Genomic DNA, 22,317 nt, shown 5'->3' on the forward strand with positions numbered 1-22,317 from the left:
AGATAGGAGTGATGGGGGAAAAACGACAGTCTGAAATGTTTGTATGATTACCTTTTTGTGACACATTTTTGCCAACAAAAGCATGTGTAGATGCCTTAGTTTATTCTCACTGACACATGCTGTAGTTAAGGTCAAAGCAAATCCTCTGATCTATCAAGGGAGTGTGCCAGATAGCAGTACGTTGCTGGTCAGCGCTTTCCACTATTCCATTAGAGCAGCAAAGCAATCAGCAGAAAGTAACCTCCCACCCACTCAACACAGCAGTCTCAGCAATGTGAGTCTTCACACTCTGCACAGATGTCAGTTTAACATCTTGTTTTGATGCACATTTTGTTGAGTTGTTAACTAACGTGAATTCAATGTGAAATCAACCAAACATGTCACCCTGTCATTGAATTTAGGTGTAAAATACAAAATACCTTTAAGTTGATGACTATTTGCAAATCCAATCAGTTTTCCACAACATCATTACATTTTTTGGTTAAAATAATGTGGAAACAACTTTGATTCAACCAGTTTTTACCCAATGTGTTTCTGCTTTGGAGAGAATATATAGATCACCCAGTTCTCATAAACTCAGCAAAAAAAGAACTGTCCTCTCACTGTCAACTGGGTTTATTTTCAGCAAACTTAACATGTGTAAATATTTATATGAACATAAGATTCAACAACTGAGACATAAACTGAACACAAGTTCCACAGACATGTGACTAACAGAAATTGAATGTGTCCCTGAACAAAGGGGGGGTCAAAAGTAACAGTCCAGTATCTGGTGTGGCCATCAGCTGCATTAAGTACTGCAGTGCATCTCCTCCTCATGGACTGCACCAGATTTGCCAGTTCTTGCTGTGAAATGTTACCCCACTCTTCCACCAAGGCACCTGCAAGTTCCCGGACATTTCTGGGGGGAATGGCCCTAGCCCTCACCCTCCGATCCAACAGGTCCCAGATGTGCTCAATGGGATTGAGATCTGGGCTCTTCGCTGACCATGACAGAACACTGACATTCCTGTCCTGGAGGAAATCACGCACAGAACGAGCAGTATGGCTGATGGCATTGTCATGCTGGGGTGTCATGTCAGGATGAGCCTGCAGGAGGGGTACCACATGAGGGAGTAGGATGTCTTCCCAATAACGCACAGCGTTGAGATTGCCTGCAATGACAACAAGCTCAGTCTGATGGTGCTGTGACACACTGCCCCAGACCATGACAGACCCTCCACCTCCAAATCGATCCCGCTCCAGAGTACAGGCCTCGGTGTAATGCTCATTCCTTTGACGATAAACGCGAATCCGACCATCACCCCTGGTGAGACAAAACCGTGACTTTTTGCCAGTCCTGTCTGGTCCAGCGATGGTGGGTTTGCGCCCATAGGCGACGTTGTTGCCAATGATGTCTGGTGAGGACCTGCCTTACTACAACAGGCCTGGGGACAGTCTGAGTACTGATGGAGGTGTTGTGTGTTCCTGGTGTAACCCGGGCAGTTGTTGTTGCCATCCTGTACCTGTCCCGCAGGTGTGATGTTCGGATGTAATGATCCTATGCAGGTGTTGTTACACGTGGTCTGCCACTGCGAGGACGATTAGCTGTCCGTCCTGTCTCCCTGTAGCGCTGTCTTAGGCGTCTCACAGTACGGACATTGCAATTTATTTCCCTGGCCACATCTGCAGTCCTCATGCCTCCTTGCAGCATGCCTATTCCACATTCACGCAGATGAGCAGGGACCCTGGGCATCTTTATTTTGGTGTTTTTCAGAGTCAGGAGAAAGGCCTCTTTAGTGTCTTAAGTTTTTATAACTGTGACCTTAATTGCCTCCCGTTCGTTCCACAGGTGCATGGTCATTAATTGTTTATGGTTCATTGAACAAGCATAGGAAACAGTGTTTAAACCCTTTACAATTAATATCTTTGAAGTTATTTGGATTTTTATTAATTATCTTTGAAAGACAGGGTCCTGAAAAAGGGCAGTTTCTTTTTTTCAGAGTTTGTATTGCTTGCCTGTATGATCTAAGCTTTTACAGAACTCAACCCAAAATTGACACTAGAATATGCAGGAGACCCAACTTGGAAAATTATATCCTGTGTGCTCATATTCACTCAATTGTAGGTCCCACTGGCTGACCAGGCAGAATGACATGAACACACATTCTAATGGTGGAAGAGGTCCTTAGCTGACAGTGTGTTATTTGTTCAAATGTATTATGAATTGTATTAATGTTTAAGGACTCTTGGAAGGTTAGTCCAAATGAGGACTAAAATAGATCCTAGTAATATGTATACCAATTTGAAGAGAAAAAATGTCTTAATTTGTTTAATAAGATTAGATTTTCTCAGAGGACCCCACACTATAGCCTTCATGGCACATGAGGTATATTAGTGCATTTCCCTGTTACCACAGTCAGTCAATCACTGATTCAAGCACCACTCCACCACCTCCAATGGGCAATACATGTTCAACCTAAATAGACCCACATGGATATGTAGCTTTATTATTCACTACGTTCGTTGAATACATGAGTCACTGACACCCAGTCGATATCTGTGTTGATTTGTCATGTTTAGTCATCAAGGCCTTTTTTGCCCCTCTCGAGCCATAGCGGTTATTCTTAATAGCTGCTTTTGCTGTGCCATATTTTTGATAACGTGTTTGACCAAACTCCAGATCGATCAATATACTTAAAAAATATATAAACTTAACATGCAACAATTTCAAAATGTTTACTTACAGTTCATAGAAGGAAATCAGTCAACTTAAATAAATTGACCCCCCAAACGATCCTACAGGTGAAGAAGCCGGATGTGGAGGTTCTGGCTACATGTGGTCTGCGGTTGAAAGTCTGCGGTTGAAAGGCTGGTTGGACGTACTGCCAAATTCTTTAAAACGGAGGTGGCTTATGGTAGAGAAATGAACATTAAATTATCTGGCAACAGCTCTGTTGGACATACCTTGCAGTCAGCATGCCAATTGCACGCTCCCTCAACTTGAGACATCTGTGGCATTGTGGTGTGTGACAAAACTGCACATTTTAGTGTGGACTTACACTGCCCCCAGCAGAAGGTGCACCTGTGTAATGATCATGCTATTTAATCAGCTTCTTGATATGCCACACCTGTCAGGTGGATGAATTATCTTAGCAAATGAGAAATGCTCACGACCTGGGATGTAAACAAAATTGTGTGCACAATTTGAGAGAAATTAGCTTTTTGTGCATATGGAACATTTCTGGGATCTTTTATTTTAGCTCATGAAACATGTTGCGTTTATATTTTTGATAAACAATACCCCCACAATTTTCCCTCATTCTAACATACTTGGCTGCTACACTAGATGCAACATTTTTGCTGATGTAGCAGCTCCAACAGATTTTCAAGGCTCTTCGTCTCCCCCTGCAGCAGCTGGGCGGAATAACAAAGATATATCATTACTCACATTCATTTTGGTGATCAAATCAGACTGCCATTACTGTAGATAGACCATTTAATGAATTTACATCAAATATACAAAGAAATTGACAACAAAAAGCATAATTATTCCTGATACCTGTGTACAATTATTGCAGAACAAACTTTAACATGATTTGTTAACAAAGGATTATCGTTTGCTGTGAGATGAAGTCATGGGCTTCATATCAGAACCAGGTTCCTTTTTCTGGAGTAAGCAGCCAGGCACAACCTGCCCAGGTTAAAATGTTAAATAACTGTTTCATTGTTTATGGTTTATTTCTTTTCACAATTCATCCACAAAGGGTGTGTTGGCGAGGTGTCCACTAGCTGCCATCGATTTCTTGCCGTCCACAAACTTTCTCGCAGCCTGGAAAAACAAAATAATACACTTATCATATTGTCCCTTATTCCCCTTCTGTGTCCCCAGCTGAAATCAGAACACAGAAATCAGTCTTGAAAAATGTTATTCATATATTTATTTTTTTCCCCTTTATTTTTTACTTGGAGAATGGCATTCCGATCACTTTACCCAAACATTATTATTTTATAGGACAGATGGAGGTATAGTTTGGAAGATAGACAGAGGGAAAGGAAGGATTTAGGGGCACATACAGACAGCAACCCCCATAGCCAAGGGGGCAATATATTCACCATAAATATTCACAGGCATACACAGAGTGTACAAAACATTAGGAACCCCTGTTCTTTCCATGATAGACTGAGCAGGTGAAAGCAATGATCACTTATTTTTTTTTATTTTTATTTTTTTTTAATTATTTTTTTTTATTTTTTATGCCATTTAGCAGACGCTTTTATCCAAAGCGACTTACAGTCATGTGTGCATACATTCTACATATGGGTGGTCCCGGGAATCGAACCCACTACCCTGGCGTTACAAGCGCCATGCTCTACCAACTGAGCTACAGAAGGACCAGGTGACTTATTTATGTCACCTGTTAAATCCACTTCAATCAGTGTATATGAAGGAAAGGAGACAGGTTAAAGAAGGATTTTTAAGCCTTGAGACATGGATTGTGTATGCGTGCCATTCAGAGGGTGAAAGGGCAAGACAAAATATTTAAGAGCCTTTGAGCAGGATATGGTAGTAGGTGCCAGGCACACCAATTTAAGTGTCCAGAACTGAAACACTGCTGTGTTTCACACTCAGTTTCCCGTGTGTATCAAGAATGGTCCACCACCCAAAGGACATCCAGCCAATTGACACAACTGTGGAGTCAACATGGGCCAGCATCCCTGTGGAACGCTTTCGACACCTAGTGGAGTCCATGCCCGATGAATTGAAGCTGTTCTGAGGGCAAAGGGGGGTGCAACTGAATATTAGGAAGGTGTTCCTAATGTTTTACACACTTAGTTGAAGTCGGAAGTTTACATACACCTTAGCAAAATACATTAAAACTCAGTTTCACAATTCCTGACATATAATCCTAGTAAAAATGCCCTGTTTTAGGTCAGTTAGGATCACTACTTTATTTTCAGAATGAAATGTCAGAATAATAGTAGAGAGAATGATTTATTTTTGCTTTTTGTTTCTGTCATCACATTCCCAGTGGGTCAGAAGTTTACATAAACTCCATTAGTATTTGGTAGTATTGCCTTTAAATTGTTTAACTTTGGTCAAACATTTCAGGTAGCCTTCAACAAGCTTCCCACAATAAGTTGGGTGAATTTTGGCCCATTCCTCCTGACAGAGCTGATGTAACCGAGTCAGGTTTGTAGACCAGCTTGCTAGCACACGCTTTTTCAGTTCTGCACACAAATGTTCTATAGGATTGAGGTCAGGGCTTTGTGATGGCCATTCCAATACCATGACTTGGTTGTCCGTAAGCCATTTTGCCACAACTTTAGAAGTATGCTTGGGGTCATTGTCCATTCTGAAGACCTATTTGCAACAAAGCTTTAACTTCCTGACTGATGTCTTGAGATGTTGCTTCAATGTATCCACATAATTTTCCTTCCTTATGAGGCCATCTATTTTGAAAAGAGCACCAGTCCCTCCTGCAGCAAAGCACCCCCACACAATAATGCTGCCAACCCCATGTTTCACGGTTGGGATGGTGTTCTTCGGCTTGCAAGCCTTCCCCTTTTTCCTCCAAACATAACGATGGTCATTATGGCCAAACAGTTCTATTTTTGTTTTATCAGACCAGAGCACATTTCTCCAAAAAGTATGATCTTTGTCCCCATGTGCAGATGCAAACCGTAGTCTGGCTTTTTATGGCGGTTTTGGAGCAGTGGCTTCTTCCTTGCTGAACGGCCTTTCGGGTTATGTCAATGTGGGACTTGTTTTACTGTGGATATTGATATTTTTGTATCCGTTTCCTCCAGTACCTTGACATGGTCCTTTGCTGCTGTTCTGGGATTGATTTGCACTTTTTGCACCAAAGTATGTTCATCTCTAGGAGACAGAACGCGTCTCCTTCCTGAGCGGTATGACGGCTGCGTGGTCCCATGTTGTTCATCTCTAGGAGACAGAACGAGTCTCCTTCCTGAGCGGTATGACGGCTGCGTGGTCCCATGTTGTTCATCTCTAGGAGACAGAATGCGTCTCCTTCCTGAGCGGTATGACGGCTGCGTGGTCCCATGTTGTTCATCTCTAGGAGACAGAACGCGTCTCCTTCCTGAGCGGTATGACGGCTGCGTGGTCCCATGTTGTTTATCTCTAGGAGACAGAATGCGTCTCCTTCCTGAGCGGTATGACGGCTGCGTGGTCCCATGTTGTTCATCTCTAGGAGACAGAATGCGTCTCCTTCCTGAGCGGTATGATGGCTGCGTGGTCCCATGTTGTTCATCTCTAGGAGACAGAATGCGTCTCCTTCCTGAGCGGTATGACGGCTACTTGGTCCCATGTTGTTCATCTCTAGGAGACAGAACGCGTCTCCTTCCTGAGCGGTATGACGGCTGCGTGGTCCCATGTTCTTCATCTCTAGGAGACAGAACGCGTCTCCTTCCTGAGCGGTATGATGGCTGCGTGGTCCCATGTTGTTTATCTCTATGAGACAGAATGAGTCTCCTTCCTGAGCGGTATGACGGCTGCGTGGTCCCATGTTGTTCATCTCTAGGAGACAGAACGCGTCTCCTTCCTGAGCGGTATGATGGCTGCGTGGTCCCATGTTGTTTATCTCTATGAGACAGAATGAGTCTCCTTCCTGAGCGGTATGACGGCTGCGTGGTCCCATGTTGTTCATCTCTAGGAGACAGAACACGTCTCCTTCCTGAGCGGTATGATGGCTGCGTGGTCCCATGTTCTTCATCTCTAGGAGACAGAACACGTCTCCTTCCTGAGCGGTATGATGGCTGCGTGGTCCCATGTTCTTCATCTCTAGGAGACAGAACGCGTCTCCTTCCTGAGCGGTATGATGGCTGCGTGGTCCCATGTTGTTTATCTCTAGGAGACAGAACGCGTCTCCTTCCTGAGCGGTATGATGGCTGCGTGGTCCCATGTTGTTTATCTCTATGAGACAGAATGAGTCTCCTTCCTGAGCGGTATGACGGCTGCGTGGTCCCATGTTGTTCATCTCTAGGAGACAGAACGCGTCTCCTTCCTGAGCGGTATGACGGCTGCGTGGTCCCATGTTGTTTATACTTGCATACTATTGTTTGTACAGATGAACGTGGTACATTCAGGCGTTCGGAAATTACTCCCAAGGATGAACCAGACATGTGGAGGTCTACAATTTATATTCTGAGGTCTTGGCTGATGTCTTGATTTTCCCATGATGTCAAGCAAAGAGGCACTGAGTTTGAAGGTAGGCCTTGAAATACATCCACAGGTACACCTCCAATTGACTCAAATTATGTCAATTAGCCTATCAGAAGCTTCTAAAGCCATGCCATGACCTTGTCATGCACAAAGTAGATGTCCTAACAGACTTGCCAAAACTATAGTTTGTTAACAAGAAATTTGTGGAGTTGTTGAAAAACAAGTTTTAATGACTCCAACTTAAGCTTATGTAAACTTCCGACTTCAACTGTGTGTGTGTGTATACACACACACACATACATACACACACACACACACACACACACACACACACACACACACACACACACACACACACACACACACACACTTATTATGTCATAGCCATGAAGGTCAATAATGCAGTAGTAACATAAGAACATGTTAGAACCTGATATATGTTGATAAGTGACTGTCCCTAACAGTGACTGTCCCTCTATACAGGTGATCAAAGCTGCAATCACCCAGGTGACAGGGGTTGTGAAGGGAGGCATGTCCGAGGATGATGTCACCAGAGCAAAGTGAGTTCACGAAACAACTTGGCTCATTAAGTGGACCTGAAACTTGGTGCTGTTTCTGTGGTTTTATTTAACCTTTAACCAAGCCAGTCAGTTAATAACAAATTCTTATTTACATTGATGGCCTATAATACCTTCTTGACCTGAAGTGTACTCACGTTGACGACGTCTGCGTGGCTGACAGAGTCGATGCTCTGGGTAACTGTCTCTGGTGAGTGGTAGGCTCCGCTGGACAGAGCCTGGGCCCCCATCTCCTCCAGCAGGCCCTCGGAACTCTCCATGGACATCAGGTACTCAGCTTTCAACTGCTTCCTACCAGGTAAGAGGGGGAAAGGGTCAAAGGTCAAATCAGGGCAAGAAGTTATTTTAGGCCATCAATGTAAATAAGAATTTGTTATTAACTGACTGGCTTGGTTAAAGGTTAAATAAAAATAAAATCACAGAGACAGCACCAAGTTTCATGTCCACTTAATGAGCCATGTTGTTTAATGAACTCACTTTGCTCTGGTGACATCGTCCTCGGACACGCCTCCCTTCGCAACCCCTGTCACCTGGGCGATGGCAGCTTTGATCACCTGTATAGAGGGACAGTCACTGTTAGCGACAGTCACTTATCAACATATATCAGGTTCTAACACGTTCTTATGTTACTACTGCATTATTGTGTGCTCACCTCTCCTGCGGAGTCGGCTTGGGCGATGGAGTAGACTCCAAAGAGTCCAGAGTCAGCGTATGTGGCATTGAAGGCTGTGGCCTGAATAGGAGACAGAGAAATAAGCATTAGATTAACTTCTGTACACAAGATAGTCCAAGATCATTGTGCTTTCTAACCTCTTAACCTTTTATTTTTCTCTGTGCGTAATTTAGACAATCATACAATGAAAACTCCAGTTATGTAGAATTTCAGCTATGTTGAATATCGATTTCTATTGTAGTGACCACAACCAACAACACAGGAATAACTGTAGCAACAAACAGGGAAGTTACTCACATCGAAGGGCTGTGTGGTTGCATTGGCGATGCCCTGGCTCAGTTTGCTGGTGACGTTGGAGCCTCTCTTTACGTGTGGCCCGGCTCCCAGAACCCTTTGCAGCACACTAAAGGCATTGGCCTCTGCTGATCCAGTCACACCGCCCTCGCTGGCGATCAGCGAGTGGACCAGACCGGCCCCGTTCTGCACCCGCAGCTCACCTGCAGGGACACACAGTCACACACGGTTAACCACCATCAGGGTACAAACACACAACCCATCTTGGCTCACACACTGGGGTTGACTGAATCAGTGGCCCAGACTAGAGCTCAGCAGTTAGGCGTGCATTGCTTCTAAGGCTCTCTATGGGTCTTACCTCCGCGGTATACAGCCTTGGCCCCAGCAACTCCAGCCCCACTGCGGACACTGAGAAACTGCTCTCCTACCTGCCTCAGCACTGAGTGATTCACACCTGGGGAGAGACGGCACAGACAGGGGTCATGTCACAGGAAGACACACCAGAGAGCCAGCAGGAAACACACACACACACACACACACACACACAGGTGGACTGTCATCACATGCCCTCAGTTCAGTGTTTCACACAGCGGTACATACTAGGGCCGGGAATTGCCAGGGACCTCACGATATTATCACCATACTTACGTGCTGAAGCGATATGTAATGTCGTTCTATATGTATTGCGATTCGATACTGTGATTTTATTTCGATTCAATATATATTTTGCTCACCATATGTCTGCGGCCGAGGGATAAGAGAGCCATGAGAAAATTACTTTTGATCAGTAAGGGAAATATACTACATGGCTAAAAGTATGTGGACACCCCTTCAACTTAGTGGATTCAGCTACTGTGTAAAAGGTGTAAAAATTGAGCACACAGTCATGCAATCGCCATAGACAAACATTTGCAGTAGAATGGCCTGTACTGAAGAGCTCAGTGACTTTCAACGTGGCACCGTCATAGGATGCCACCTTTCCAACAAGTCAGTTTCTCAAATTTCTGCCCTGCTAGAGCTACCCCAGTCAACTGTAAGTGCTGTTATTGTGAAGTGGAAACGTCTCGGAGCAACAACAGCTTAGCTGCGAAGTGGTAGGCCACACAAGTTCACGAAATGGGACTGCCGAGTGCTGAAGCGTGTAAAAATGTGTATGTCCTCGGGTTGTAACACTCACTACTGAGTTCCAAACTGCCTCGAAGCAACATCAACACAATAACTGCTCACCAGGAGCTTCATGAAATGGGTTTCCATGGCCAAGCAGCCTTACACAAGCTTAAGTTCATGCGTTGGCTGGAGTGGTGTAAAGCTCGCCGCCATTGGACTCTGGAGCAATGGAAAAGTGTTCTCTGGAGTGATGAATCGCGCTTCACCATCTGGAAATCCGACAGACGAATCTGTGTTTGGAGGATGCCAGGAGAACACTACCTGCCCCAATGCATAGTACCAACTGTACAGTTTGATGGAGGAGGAATAATGGTCTGGGGCTGTTTTTCATGGTTCGGGCCCCTTAGTTCCAGTGAAGGGAAATCTTAACGCTACAGCATACAATGACATTCCAAACGATTCTGTGCATCCAACTTTGTGGTAACAGTGCAAAAAGCGAGATCCATAAAGAAATAGTTTGTTGAGATCGGTGTGGAAGAACTTGAATGGCCTACACAGAGCCCTGACCTCAACCCCATCGAACACATTTGGGATGACTTGGAGCCAACTGCAAGCCAGGCCTAATCGCCCAACATCAGTGTCCGATCTCACTAATGCTCGTGGCTAAATGGAAGCAAGTCCCCGCAGCAATGTTTCAACATCTAGTGGAAAGCCTTCCCAGAAGAGTGGAGGCTGTTATAGCAGCAAAGGGGGACCAACTCCATATTATTAACAATGATTCTGGAATGAGATGTTCGACAGGTAATGTAAGTGCTGAAAACAAATTGGCTCCCTATTTAAAAAGAAGATGGGAGAACAAGTTTTGGGGCAGGTACCGCCAACAAGCGCAAAATCAATATTGCGATATTATCAAAACTATACGATATCGTCAAAAATAATATCTCAATATGTAACTAGCAATTTATTTCTTATCACTTGTACATACCAGAGAGCAGTCATGTCACACAAAGTGCGTCATACTGGAGCAGAACAGCTGACCTCTACTCCACATATCTTTAGACAGCCTTTAACTCTAGGGTTTGGACAGAGGCCAAAAGAAATGTGATGTGTACACAGTACGTACACACACAGAAGGAGAGTGTGTTTACGTCAGCCTAATTCAAAGGATATGACCCTTATTGTGACCAAATCAATAGGGTTGTTCCGATTCCCTACCCTTCTTCCTGAAGTGTGCACTTGCTCAATATCCCCTCAAGGATTTAAAAGTAATACATTGGCTAGAGTGAGTTTCCACCATATTCATTTTCAATCCATGAGGGGCTGCACACTTCAGGGAAAAGGTAGGGCAAGGAATCAGAACAGCCCCGGAGACATGCTGAAGGAGCTGCAACATGTTAAAAGGAGAACCCAGGGTGCCATTGGATCAAAAAGACTAACAGCCAGACACACTCACCTAGTCCTACAAGAGCCATTCTGGCACTGGTGAAATTGTTCTGGACAAAGGACTGCAGCTGAGGGGAATAAGGAAGTAGCAGAGAGTTTAAGAGAGAGCTAAGCTGTGACAAACACAAGGTAGCACTATAGTGAAAAACACAGCTATTAACAGTCTTACCTGTTCACCACTGACTTTGCCAACCATGTAGTCAGGACAGTACAGGGAGTTGGATAGAGCGTTTTTGTAAGCAGCTTCATGCAACTTCTCAATGACACCTTCAGAGAAATAAACCCCATAACAAAAGACTTCAGTCAGTGTGTTGGCAAGGAGAAATAATAACAGGATGCTAGAAAAAAATAAAATAAATCGGCAGCATACAAATATATACTAAACCAAAATGCTACTGGTAATTTTATTTTATTTATTTTTTATTTTACTAGGCAAGTCAGTTAAGAACAAATTCTTATTTTCAATGACGGCCTAGGAACAGTGGGTTAACTGCCTGTTCAGGGGCAGAATGACAGATTTGTACCTTGTCAGCTCGGGGATTCGAACTTGCAACCTTTCGGTTACTAGTCCAACGCTCTAACCACTAGGCTACCCTAAAACATATTAATTCAACAAGGACCAATCGTGCTGAACAAGTAAAGTGAATAGAGGGGAAGTGTTGCTGACCTATCTGTGAACACTGGTGGGCCAGGGCCCGGTCTACCTTGACCCTGGAGGTCAGGTCGTCCACCTCCCATGGCCGGAACTCTGGGGTCATAGTCACGTTGATCAGGTACTCAATCACTGTGTCTCTGAGGAGAAGGATGGACGTTGGATGGGCAGACAAACATATGGACACACACGGACAATGCAACAGTCATAACTCTCAACATACATTGGCAAGAAAAAGTATGTGAACCCTCTGGAAATACCTGGATTTCTGCATAAATTGGTCATCAAATTTGATCTGATCTTCATCTAAGTCACAACAATAGACAAACACAGTCTGCTTAAACTAATAACACACAAACAATTAGAAGTTTTCATGTCTTTATTGAACACACTGTGTAAACATTCACAGTGCACGGTGGGAAAAGTATGTGAACCCTTGGATTTAATAACTGGTTGACCCTTCTTTAGCAGCAATAACCTCAAACAAACATTTTCTGTACAGTCGTGGCCAAAAGTTGAGAATGACACAAATATTAATTTTAACAAAGTCTGCTGCCTCAGTTTGTATGATGGCAATTTGCATGAACTCCAGAATGTTATGAAGAGTGATCAGATGAATTGCAATTAATTGCAAAGTCCCTCTTTGCCATGCAAATGAACTGAATCCCCCAAAAACAATTTCCACTGCATTTCAGCCCTGCCACAAAAGGACCAGCTGACATGTCAGTGATTCTCTCGTTAACACAGGTGTGAGTGTTGACGAGGACAAGGCTGGAGATCACTCTGTCATGCTGATTGAGTTTGAATAACAGACTGGAAGCTTCAAAAGGAGGGTGGTGCTTGGAATCATTGTTCTTCCTCTGTCAGCCATGGTTACCTCCAAGGAAACACGTGCCGTCATCATAGCTTTGCACAAAAAGGGCTTCACGGCAAGGATATTGCAGCTAGTAAGATTGCACCTAAATCAACTATTTATCGGATCATCAACAACTTCAAGGAGAGCGGTTCAATTGTTGTGAAGAAGGCTTCAGGGCGCCCAAGAAAGTCCAGCAAGCGCCAGGACTGTCTCCTAAAGTTGATTCAGCTGCGGGATCGGGGCACCACCAGTACAGAGCTTGCTCAGGAATGGCAGCAGGCAGGTGTGAGTACATCTGCACGCACAATGAGGCAAAGACTTTTGGAGGGTGGCCTGGTGTCAAGGGCAGCAAAGAAGCCCCTTCTCTCCAGGAAAAACATCAGGGACAGACTGATATTCTGCAAAAGGTATAGGGATTGGACTGCTGAGGACTGGGGTAGTCATTTTCTCTGATAAATCCCCTTTCCGATTGTTTGGGGCATCCGGAAAAAAGCTTGTCCGGAGAAGACAAGGCGAGCGCTACCATCAGTCCTGTGGCATGCCAACAGTAAAGCATCCTGAGACCATTCATGTGTGGGGTTGCTTTTCAGCCAAGGAAGTGGGCTCACTCACAATTTTGCCAAGGAACACAGCCATGAATAAAGAATGGTACCAACACATCCCCCGAGGGCAACTTCTCCCAACCACCCAGGAACAGTTTGGTGACGAACAATGCCTTTTCCAGCATGATGGAGCACCTTGCCATAAGGCAAAAGTGATAACTAAGTGGCTCGGGGAACAAAACATCGATATTTTGGGTCCATAGCCAGGAAACTCCCCAGACCTTAATCCCTCAAGAGGCGGGTGGACAAACAAAAACCCACAAATTCTGACAAATTCCAAGCATTGATTATGCAAGAATGGGCTGCCATCAATCAGGATGTGGCCATTCTATTGTTGATTTACTTCTGTGTTTTGGGTCGTTGTCCTGTTGCGTCACCCAACTTCTGTTGAGCTTCAATTGGCTGACAGATAGCCTAATCTCCTGCAAAATGTCTTGATAAACTTGGGAATTAATTTTTCCGTCAATTTTAGCAAGCTGTCCAGGCCCTGAGGCAGCAAAGCAGCCTCAAACCATGATGCTCCCTCCACCATACTTTACAGTTGGGATGAGGTTTTGGTGTTGGTGTGCTGTGACTTTTTTTCTCCAAAGTGTTGTGTGTTCCTTCCAAACAACTCAACTGTAGTTTCATCTGTCCACAGAATATTTTGCCAGTAGCGCTGTGGAACATCCAGGTGCACTTTTGCAAACTTCAGATGTGCAGCAGTGTTTTTTTGGACAGCAGTGGCTTCTTCCGTGGTGTCCTCCCATGAACACCATTCTTGTTTAGTGTTTTATGTATCGTAGACTCGTCAGAGATTCTGTAAGTCTTTAGCTGACACTCTAGGATTCTTCTTAATTAACCTCATTGAGCATTCTGCGCTGTGCTCTTTGCAGTCATCTTTGCAGGACGGCCACTCCGAGGGAGAGTAACAACAGTGCTGAACTTTTATAGACAATTTGTCTTACCGTGGACTGATGAACATCAAGGCTTTTAGAGCTAATTTTGTAACCCTTTCCAGCTTTATGTAAGTCAACCATTTTTCTGAGATCTCTTTTGTTCGAGGCATGGTTCACATCAGGCGATGCTTCTTGTGAATAGCAAACTCAAATTTTGTAAGTGGTTTTTATAGGGCAAGGTAGCCCTAACCAACATCTCCAATCTCGTCTCATTGATTGGACTCCAGGTTAGCTGACTCCTGACTCCTATTAGCTTTTGGAGAAGTCATTAACCTAGGGGTTCACATACTTTTTCCACCCTACACTGAATGTTTAATTAATATATTCAATATAGACAAGAAAAATACAATAATTTGTGTGTTATTAGTTTAAGCACACTACGTTTGTCTATTGTTGTGACTTAGATGAAGATCAGATCAAATTTGATGACCAATTTATGCAGAAATCCAGGTAATTCCAAAGGGTTCACATACTGTTTCTTGCCACTGTAGATGATGAATCAAGATGATCTCAAGTGGCCCTATGGGAAGTCTCTATGATAAATAGGTAAGAAACACAGGAGCTAATTACACCATGAATCAACCCTGTCCTCGCATACAACGTGTCCGTAATTCAAGTTTCCTCATCCATCAATTCAACACCAAAGTAAACCCACACACTTTGAGGGAGTCTGGCTGCGGTAGTAAGGGTACTTACAAGTGGTCTCTCAAACACTCCACAGAGTAAACCATGGTCTCCCTCGATGACGTTACGCTGCGGACATACAGAAAACAGACATGTTAGCTACATCCTCCAGACTAGACTAGCTATGATGCACATTGCTTTGGAATGAGGTGAAAATAGGAACATTCTTGTGCTGTGTGTACAGATTGGCATTTACTGGGATGATTAATGTACTGGAGGGTGGTCACTAGCTGGCACAGCCACAAAGTCATCAAATCTGATTTTAAACCTAAACTTAACCATACTGCTAACCTTAAATTGAGACGGAAAAAAAACAACACATTTTTGTTTTCATAACTTTGTTTACGATATAGCCAATTTTAACTTTGCAGCTGGCCCATCTAGCGGAACACTTAGCTTTGCCCCCAGGACAAGATTCATCCCAATAAATGTCAACCTGCATGTGACTCTGTGCATCTCTCATCTTGTTCATTCTGCTCTATCCTAAAACGTGAGCCCCCTGTTGACTCGAGGGCAACTGTGTGTGTGTGCATCTATAATGTAGTGAAGCTATAGCTTGTGTGAGGTATGGGTGTTGAAGTTGGTGTTAACGTTTCACTGCCTCCTACATTTACGTTTATTTACGGCAAGTCAGGCGGGGACACAGAAGGAATAAGGGACAAGGAGGGAAGGGGTACACAACACAAGTGTATAAGAAAATAATAATATTCCATTTAGCAGACGCTTTTATCCAAAGCAACTTACAGTCATGCGTACATACATTTTACTTATGGTTGGCCCCGAGAATCGAACCCACAACCCTGGCGGTACAAGCACCATGCTCTACCAACTGAGCCATACAGGGTAACAGAAGGTATATTGTAACATACAGAGTGTATGTGGAGATAGGAAACAGTATAATGTATACTCTGCATGAGGACAAAAATGGGGTTAGGGGACAGGGAGGGAAGGTACTCTCCATACTCACTGACCTCAGACTACCCCCCACTGCCTCCACACCACGACAGATCCTGAACGCAGACGCTCCCTTAGTAGTCTGAAAACAACAACAGTGACAGTGTTCATTCATTAACTTAAGGACTTACCAAAAAACAGTGTAGTTGTGATGGAAATTGCCCTTATTGTTGAAGTCATTCACAAGTCAAAGAGATCAATCCATTCATAAAACCACTGGGACTTACCAGGTTGGCTGCCAACCGCAGGACATGACTGACTCCCTGGTTCTCCACAGTCTCATAACGAGTGCCTGCTTTAACAAACACACCCACACTGGACACGGGAGAGTAGTTCTCCAACGACGCAATCACTAGACCGTTGGGCAGCTTGGACACCTAGTAGAGAATACAGGGAGGGAGAGTCATGATGTCACAGCTGGAACACATGTGAGACTGGCAGCATTGTTGTTTTGGAAACTGCAGAGTGAGTAAGAGAGTAAACATTCCATTCTGTTCAACTGAGGTAAAGTTCTTGTGATCAACTACACAATCAAAAGTTAATTTTCCAATATGGAGGGAAAAATATGTCTACACAGTAAGTAAGTGTGTGCATGGTAGTACCTAAAACAAGTCTACACATGAACATAATCACAATGCTTAGCCATAGAGTAGAGCACATCCTCATCCCTGACACGCCATGCAAGGACCCACCAAGAAAAACTCCACACCCCAGTTTGGGCTACAACTCGGGCCCAGAGTTTTTCCTGTGATCCCATGTGAAAACTTCTTGGCCTCTATGACATACCTGTACACTCTGGGGGGGCAGGGCCACCCCAGCCTTCAGGCCAGCCAAGGGCTCAGTGAGGACATCACTCCTCCTGGCTGCATAGCATCGTATCTGGGGAGGGAAATTATAAAAAATCATGTCAACAAACACTCACCAGCACTTCCTCAGCTAGGGAATTACAATATGACACACTATTCAGTTCATGTGGAGGGATCTAGATTTCCTTCTGTCCTCAAATGACCCCAGTCAAATTACTTCTAATGACCATAATAACAGGTTTTGTTTAGGAGGATGTTTTGTGATACGAGCAGCTTCCTCTAGACCTAAAGATGGGAGATTCTGAGCCTGGTCTAGACTAGAGCAGTGGGTTTGCTTGATGATATTTAGTCCACTCTGAGGGTAGACTCACTGGGTGCCAGGCCAACCTGAAATATGTAGTATGTTAAGCCGCCTTCTTATTTGTCCTTCCAAGAAGACACATCATACATTGGCAGTAGCACCTTGGTTAAGATGAGGGTGAGGTGTAGGGAAACTCAATCGGTAGAAAGGCTAAATCCTAAAGACCTGATACGATCCAACCCCCAGTCAAACATCTAATGTCAGAAGAGATTATGGTGTCTGCTTGTACAGACAACCCGACAACAATATGAAAGAGAGAAATAGAAGCTACTCATTTTTTTTGCAGTATGCAGTCTTACAGATCATTTTCCACATTAAAGCATTTCATGTTATTTCCACAGAAATGACCAAAACAGGTGTCTTCAACCTTTTCTGGCATGAGAGCTACATAAAAAAAAGTGTAGCAAGCTACTCATTTTTCTCTAGCTTTCAAATAGGCCCATTTTTCCTTCTCTTCTCCAGGTTCTTAATGAACTACTTACTCTTGTACACCGTTTATTTTTTCCTGGTTTTAGATGTTTAAGTTTCACTTTCAAAACTATAATTGTTAATAGAAAAACAACGAAATTGGATGTTCTGAGTCCATGTCAACGGTTAAATCACATCAGAAAACATTTTTAGGTATGTAAAAATACATTTATTTTTGGTGTAATTCCCCTTAAATTGCGCATCTAGTGAGTGGGGAATGTGCTAGGACAGTGAAATGGCGGAAGCAGAAGTGTCGATTAAAGCGCGTCGAGTACAGTTAGCGTGAAAGATTAGTGGACAACAGCGAAGAATGGAACAAAATGGGCTTAAGTTGTTGTGGAAAATTAGTCTAATGTATCGTTCCTTGTTGGAGTACGTTTTTTGGATAAAGATGTTTATTTGGGAAACCCTTTTGAAGTCACGAGGATGGTGAAGGCGGCGTTGGGAAAAGTGGATGCAGTCAAAGTAACCAGAAGTGGTATGGTGTTGATATTGTGTGTATCTGAAGAGCAAAAGGAGTGTGCATTGTGGCTCGCGAAAATATCGACGCATGAAGTGAACAGCTTTGATTTTCGGAGCAGGGCACCGGTAAAATGTTATTTCTGTCGTCCTATTGGACATTGATAATCATTATCTTAGGCCAAAAATTCCAGGAGTAGTTCATACACAGCGCTTGACACATGGAGAATGGGGGAAATGAACAGTTTATGTATTATTGTTTAATTAGTATATACCACCCACCCTAAGATACGCCGTAACAGCATTCCTCCAAAACCCGATGCAATGCAAGAAGTGTAAAAAGGTTGGCCTTGTGTCAAGTCTTTGCAGAAGGAAGGAATCTTATTGAAGAGTCTTAATGTAAAATGTTGTAACTGTGGTGGGGATCGTATTTCCGAATTCCCTGAGTGCCCTGTTAGGGTGAAAGAGGTTGAGGTGTCAAAGATCAGGGATGTAGTCTGTGAAGAGCTTTGAAGGGGCAAGAGGTCACAGTTCTGAAGAAGATATGGAGGTGGATATGCCACAACCAGTTGCAAACGTTGAATACACTTATTGTGAAAAAGGTGTATTTTGTAGCATTTATAGCCACAGTTATTAATTGTACTGCACAAGTGTCCAAGAAGCTGGACATCATTATATCTGCAGCCAATAAGTTTTTGGGCCTCCAAGACTTAATGACAGAAGCACTGCAAGGACGACTGTCACTGGGATATGTCCCACCATCACAGGATCCTTCTGAGCCTGTGTAGGGACCAGCTTCAAACAGAAAAGCGTTAGTTTAATTAACATTTCGTTAGATAGTTTGAATGGATTTAAAAAAAAAAATGTTACCCCATTTTTTTCTCCTTCCTTTTTAGAGCCTTTATTATCAACTTGTAGTGTAGGTGGCAGAATGCACATATAATTGATGTGAACGCCATTATACCAAAGAAGAAGCACCAAGTTTGCAGTTAACATTTAATTGAGGTTTTGGGGAAACTGTCAACCCACAAAATGGTTATCATATCAACTGGCAACACATAGTGTGATGGATAAACGCGCGCACCACACAGACAAATGCATTATTGCTCGAAATTAAGAGACAGTGTTAGGTTTGGCTTTTTAAGCCAATAGTGGCTAACCAGGAGTTGGATAATGTCAATGTTGCGTTGATTAGATAGTAACTGGGAGATTGCTGTGTCTGATATTTAATAAATTGTATGTACTTTCAGAATTGTTTGGCGAGCTTCTCGTAGGTGGGCTGCGAGCTAATCGACCTGTTGGAGACCTCTGACCTAAACTAATCTGGAACCTGATATCTGAGAAGCTAATAAACTCAACAAAAAAGGAAACATCCCTTTTTCAGGACCCTGTCTTTCAAAGACAATTAGTAAAAATCCAAATAACTAAACAGATCTTCATTGTAAAGGGTTTAAACACTGTTTCCCATGCTTGTTCAATGAACCATAAACAATTAATGAACATGCGCCTGTGGAACAGTTGAGACACAAACAGCTTACAGACGGTAGGCAATTAAGGTCACAGTTATGAAATCTTAAGACACTAAAGAGGCCTTTCTACTGACTCTGGAAAAACAAAGATGTCCAGGGTCCCTGCTCATCTGTGTGAACGTGCCTAGGCATGCTGCAAGGAGGCATGAGGACTGCAGATGTGGCCAGGGCAATAAATAGCCATGTCCGTACTGTGAGACGGCTAAGACAGTGCTACAGAGAGACAGGATGGACAGCTCGCAGTGGCAGACCACATGTAACAACACCTGCACAGGATCGGTACACCCAAACATCACACCTGCGGGACAGGTACAGGATGGCAACAACTGCCCGAGTTACACCAGGAACGCACAATCCCTCCATCAGTGCTCAGACTGTCCGCAATAGGTTGAGAGAGGCTGGATTGAGGGCTTGTAGGCCTGTTGTAAGGCAGGTCCTCACCAGACATCACTGGCAACCACATCACTTATAGGCACAAACCTACCATCGCTGGACCAGACAGGACTGGCAAAAAGTTGCGGTTTTGTCTCACCGGGGTGATGGTCAGATCCGCGTTTATCGTCGAAGGAATGAGTGTTACACTCTGGAGTGGCATCGACTTGGAGGGTCCGTCATGGTGTGGGGCGGTGTGTCACAGCATCATCGGACTGAGCTTCTTGTTATTGCAGGCAATCTCACCGCTGTGCATTACAGGGATGGCATCCCCCTCCCTCATGTGGTACCCTTCCTGCAGGCTCATCCTGACATGACCCTACAGCATGACAATGCCACCAGCCATACTGCTCGTTCTGTGCATGATTTCCTGCAAGACCGGAATGTCAGTGTTCTGCCATGGCCAGCGAAGAACCCGGATCTCAATCCCATTGAGCACGCCTGGGGCCTGTTGGATCGGAGGTCGATGGCGACATCTCACAGCAAGAACTGGCACCAGACATCACTGGCGACCACATCACTTATAGGCACAAACCTACCATCGCTGGTGTCTGGAACTTGTTCAGTTTGTCGGTTGTTGAATCTTGTTGTGTAAATTTGTATTAACATATGTTAAGTTTGCCGAAAATAAACAGTTGAAAGTGAGAAGACGTTTCTTTTTTTGCTGAGTTTGTCAGCTAAGCCTATCTGCAGACAGCTGAGCTAGACACCAAACACTTGGCTGCCACTGCGAATTCTGTCTGAGTAGTCTACATTAAAACATCTCAATGCTGATGCTTTGGATGTCAAGCATTAGCAAGTAACACTGGGAATTCTGCAGCACACTCCAGATATACTATAATACATTGTTCAAAAACAGGGCAATATCAAAACATTAACTTGTCAAGCTTCCTAGAAATCAACAGTATACTAGATAATAAGGGAGAAAGCCGGTGGCTTATTGTCAGACCTTCGTAGCTAAAACTGCCAGATACTTAATCCCATCACTACCAATCAACATTGCAATGAGATTACTTTATCGGTTAAATGAGACATTGACTGTTCCATGAAATGTCACCTGGTTTGGATTGTCAGTGTGGGATTGATCTGAAAACCAGCAGAACCGAAATGACCTTCAGTGGGTTGAGCTGGATGGAACCATGGGCTACGTGACAGCTAGCTAGCAATACAGCCTGCCAGCGATTCGCCAGTAGAGAACATGCCATTGTAAAATGTAGTACATAGCCTCATTTGTAAGTAAGAATGGCTATTATAGGTTCATGAAACCGATTGGATACATTCTCGGTCAAAATTATATAAGTAAGCGTGCCTAGCTAACTTTAGCTACGGTAACCGACAGGCTAATTAACCATCCGTTTCCACTAGCCAACCTTGGCAACTTAGCCGGCGAGTCCGCGGGGTGGGTTCTAAATGACTCCCCAACGGAAAGAAATGCACGAAACCTCATGATACATCGTTATAAAATACACGTTTAATAGGATAGAGTAACGAGACTCACGGATAATTTATTTAGAGTTCGGATCCCTTTCATGACTCGGGTTTCTCTCCTTCAGCAGCAGTAAAATACAGATATGGACGCGCAGACGTCCTACCCAGAATGCACCGCTCTTCACAGCCAATCCAAAAATGGTAAAAATATTCGTCAAGCTATTTAACTTTAAAGGGCCAATCGGTAGTTGAAACAATACTCTTTTGGTAAAAATCTGAGGGATGAGCCTGGAGAAATGTTACCACTTAAATGCATAGACAGAGCTATGGATGCAAGGACTGACCATCCATGATATCAAAGTTGTAACCATGGTTTGAGGCTATACAATGCAGAGGAGGCTGGTGGGAGGAGCGGGCTCATTGTAATGGATGGAATGGAGTTAATGGAACGGCGTAAAACATGTGGTTTCCATGGGTTTGATACCGTTACAGTATTCCATTCCAGCCATTACAATGAAGCCATCATCCTATAGCTCCTTCCACCAGCCTTCACTGATAGTGTTTGTTTACATTAACCTAATTTACAACCAATGGAATAATACAAGCTAATATTTTGGGTTCTGATGAGGTATGATTAATGACGTTGTATCAATGGGTATATACCATTCATTTATAAGTGCAAAATGGATGTAGCAACTGCAGATTACCCATTTAACAAGATTAACGTTGATCAGATTCAGAAATTGTATGGACAGGCTAAGTCGACTGTAATGCATTTTCATATTGTAACTTTTGCCATAAGGGTATGTGTTAAATACACTACAATAAAACAAAACAGTTGTGATGACTGAAGGAGAAACAGCTCAGCTGAAGAGAGAGGCCAGGTCT

The 22,317-nt window shown here is 43.7% G+C and overlaps 1 protein-coding gene across 1 annotated transcript; it reads right to left on the minus strand.

Moving 5' to 3' along the window:
• Positions 1–3,464: 3,464 nt before the first annotated feature.
• On the minus strand, positions 3,465–21,665 carry LOC118379176 (cytochrome b-c1 complex subunit 2, mitochondrial). The gene is made up of 14 exons (XM_052510300.1): positions 21,500–21,665; positions 16,733–16,825; positions 16,174–16,323; positions 15,964–16,028; positions 15,005–15,061; positions 11,928–12,052; positions 11,430–11,527; positions 11,271–11,328; positions 9,069–9,164; positions 8,714–8,913; positions 8,396–8,476; positions 8,221–8,297; positions 7,881–8,034; positions 3,465–3,811 (listed from the first exon to the last, which is right to left on the minus strand). Exons 1-14 carry the CDS (start codon positions 21,530–21,532, stop codon positions 3,728–3,730), a joined length of 1,371 nt encoding a protein of 456 aa, XP_052366260.1. The 5' UTR covers positions 21,533–21,665; the 3' UTR covers positions 3,465–3,727.
• Positions 21,666–22,317: the final 652 nt, after the last annotated feature.

Source organism: Oncorhynchus keta, unplaced genomic scaffold, assembly GCF_023373465.1.
Source record: "Oncorhynchus keta strain PuntledgeMale-10-30-2019 unplaced genomic scaffold, Oket_V2 Un_contig_5557_pilon_pilon, whole genome shotgun sequence".
Lineage (NCBI taxonomy): Eukaryota > Metazoa > Chordata > Actinopteri > Salmoniformes > Salmonidae > Oncorhynchus > Oncorhynchus keta.

What these genes read in the sequence shown, in the direction of transcription:
- LOC118379176 (XM_052510300.1), bottom strand. Translation starts at nt 21,532, where the DNA reads ATGAAAGGGATCCGAACTCTAAATAAATTATCC. An exon ending in TGCCCCCCCAGAGTGTACAG is followed by an intron (nt 16,324 to 16,732) that starts GTATGTCATAGA and finishes ATTCTCTACTAG; the next exon opens with GTGTCCAAGCTGCCCAACGG. An exon ending in AATGGCTCTTGTAGGACTAG is followed by an intron (nt 9,165 to 11,270) that starts GTGAGTGTGTCT and finishes GTCTCTCCCCAG; the next exon opens with GTGTGAATCACTCAGTGCTG.